Source organism: Apaloderma vittatum, unplaced genomic scaffold (genome assembly GCF_000703405.1).
Source record: "Apaloderma vittatum isolate BGI_N311 unplaced genomic scaffold, ASM70340v1 scaffold20425, whole genome shotgun sequence".
NCBI classification, from domain to species: Eukaryota; Metazoa; Chordata; class Aves; order Trogoniformes; family Trogonidae; genus Apaloderma; species Apaloderma vittatum.
Window position 1 is genome coordinate 4,686 of NW_009719062.1, and position 2,996 is coordinate 7,681.

The 2,996-nt window shown below is 43.0% G+C and overlaps 1 protein-coding gene across 1 annotated transcript in view; it reads right to left on the minus strand.

Annotated features, from left to right (window-relative positions):
* The window catches only part of GDF9 (growth differentiation factor 9), a 2,221-nt gene extending 2,087 nt beyond the window's left edge, over window positions 1–134 (minus strand). The window contains exon 1 of the mRNA XM_009870501.1: window positions 30–134. Within this exon, the coding sequence (XP_009868803.1) occupies window positions 30–134 (105 nt within the window). The remainder of the gene's footprint in view (window positions 1–29) is intronic.
* Window positions 135–2,996: the final 2,862 nt, after the last annotated feature.

The following is a 2,996-nucleotide window of genomic DNA, read 5'->3' on the forward strand; positions in this document are numbered from 1 at the left end:
GCGGCGTCCTCGGGAGCCTCCAGTAACACAGGGGTCGTGTCATGACCCCTGGAGTGGGGGGAACCCTGGATGCTAGAAGAAAGCCAATGAAGGCAGCAGTAGAAACAAACACAAATTCTCCAAGTGCTCTCCATGCTCTTTAGGGTTGCCAGCCAAAAAACTTTGCCTCCCCTAAAATATTAAAGGAGAAAAAAAGAAAAACAAGAGCTTCTCTGCCCTATCCCTTATATACGTTTCAGCTGTGGGACGGGAGGGAAGTTTCTTTCTGATTAGAAAACAAAGAGAAAGATCTGCAGCCTGGCTACTGAAACCACCTGCATTTAGGCTAGAGCCTAAGAAAGCCCCGTCTTATCAAAAAAACCCTTATTCTGAGAGTTAACCGTTTGCACGTGGCCATTAGCCGAGGGAAGGCCAGCCTCCAGAGGGAGCTGGGGAGACTAGTGAGGATTGGCTGGTCTAAATCGGTGTTTATTAGCAGAAATATTTATAAAGCTAAATTGTATTGTTCTTAGCAAAAATACACTAATTAAAAAAAGAAATTGTTTTTCGTTTTCTGTTAACGTATTTCTCACATTGCACTTCTCCGTGGGCGGTAGTATCCGCTTGAGAGAGAGATAACTGTGACTATAATCGGGTCGGAGTTGTTTTCGTACCAGCAGGCAACACACATTTACCTCCAGCCTGAGGTAAGGCATCCGAACAGCAGATCTCTGTGGGGTGTGCTCCAGAAGAAGTAATATTGATTGCATCAGAAATATTCAGAAACCCTTTTAGCTGAATGCAACTGAAGGGTTGGGGTTTCATTTTATCTGATTAGGAAAATACAGGGAAAAAATATGTTTTCATGACAGTTGTTTTTCATTAAAGCTATGCTAGCAGGAAGATAGTGAAATGTCACCTGTAACCTGTCTTCCACATCTTAAGGCTTCTGAGCCAGGAGTGCTTGTTCGAAGAGTGTTTAATTAACTTACAAAAATGTCAGCCCACCAATCTTCGCTTTGGAGCAGAAGGTTAATTCTAACAGCAATCCATAATGTGAAGCGATAGAACCTTTTCTGCTAGATTTCTTAAAGCCAATTTGATAATGATAAGAGGGGGACACCGACACTTCTGGGGTCAGCTGTGTGTAAACTGTGTTGAATAAGGTGATCTGCATATTGATTTGTTTAAAAACATGTCCTTTAGGGATGCTTGCAGCAAACAAGCTCATCTGCTCTCTCCTTTGTGGGTTCCCATTAATCCCACTTTACATTAGTTCCAAACAAACGTAACTACAGTTTCTGCTGTTCTGTGACAATTTAAGCTGCCCTTTAACCCCATCCTCCTCCACAAACCCAATGTGTGTTCCTGCTCTCTCCTTTGTGCTGATTTTTGATGTTATCACATCTTTGGTGGGTCCAGTCAGGGTAGGGAAATATGGTAAGGGAACATAATCCGACAAAAAGTGAATATTTGCTTTACCTTCTTGAAACCCCTGGACAAGCTGAGAACAATGAAGCCTATCTCGAATGATTCAGGGCTCAACAGGACATGAGTGGTACTGCTGGATGCTGGAGGTGTAACAAATCTGTGTGGTGAGTGCCAAGATAATCTTACATATTTTTTTGTATATACATTGATATTCCTAAACATGGAGCTCTTGAAAATTGTATTTAAGTAGACTGAAAAGTTCACTGAAGAGGTGAAAGGGTGTGGAGATTTAAACATAGCCCTGACCAGACAGATTATGCTCTTTTGCATAGTCTAGTGGCCTGATCACAAAACTCATCCACATTTATCAGCTGTCTTGCTGGAAATCTGTTGCAGCTCTGTTCGAGTGAAGATTCTGACATACCTGCACCGGTAGGTAGTTGCAAATACACCTGCACAAGTGTTTTAAGCTATTAAACAAGATGTCTAAGGAGATTAGTTGAATCATATCTCTTTAAAATTCAGGCCATTCTTAGATTGTTTCATAGACTCATGTTTTATATACTGCAAATGTTTATTCTCTCTGTTTTGAAACGTTCAATTGTTGCAGCAGAAACTGGGTTTGTTTTTTTTCCCCTGGGAAGTGCTTAGTAATACCTAGGTGTGCTACCACAAACTAATAATAAGTTTTAAATTCCTGTAAAACAGAGCTGAAGAATGTGTAGCTTTGCCCTGTAGCTAGATATTGACGTTTTGTTTCCATGAGGGAGCAAAAGCATTAATCACAGGTATAGCTGTTATGCCCCGATAAACAAAGTGTTTTCATTTTGTCTCACTGAGCTGATTCAGTGGACTTTGAAACATAAGAAGTATCAGGTGCTCCTTGCAGGGTCCATTAATAACGTTGCAGAAACTCAGCTCGCAGCCCACACAGCGGAACCGCCGCGTTACGTGCCTGCTGTACAGATGTGAGCTGTCGCGAATTCTAACAGTTGGAAAAGAAGGAATGTTTCCTGCTTCTTCTAATAGGTTCTTCCTGCAGGAAACCGAAAAGACCAAAGATGTGAAAGAACCGAGGCATAGAGATAGATGTCTTTGTTTGACAACACAGAACTAGAGCTCAAAAGGCTCTGTGCCACTGATTTTACGACTACAGTGCAAAACAGGGATTTATTTCTTTTTAGCACTGATGGAAGCAGCCTGTGCTTAAGTCAGCCTGTTTTTCTCTCCTTGGTGCTAACATCAGCAACCCCTTAAACTAATGATAGGCAGGAGATTGAGCTCCAAGTGCCTCTCAGTTCCTAAGGGCCTTCTTGTACCTGATCGTTACAGCAGCTTCCTCAGTTTGTTACAGACATGGTGGATGAGATTTTTCCCATTTATCATATTTGTACTGTGAGGGTGGTGAGACCCTGGCCCAGGCTGCCCAGGGAATCTGTGGATGCCTCAGCTCTGGAAGTGTGCGAGGCCAGGTTGGACGGGGCTTGGAGCAACCCGGGCTGGTGGCAGGTGTCCCTGCCCAGGGCAGGGGTCTGGAACCAGATGGTCTTTTAAGGTGCCTTCCAACTCAAACCAGTCTGTGATTC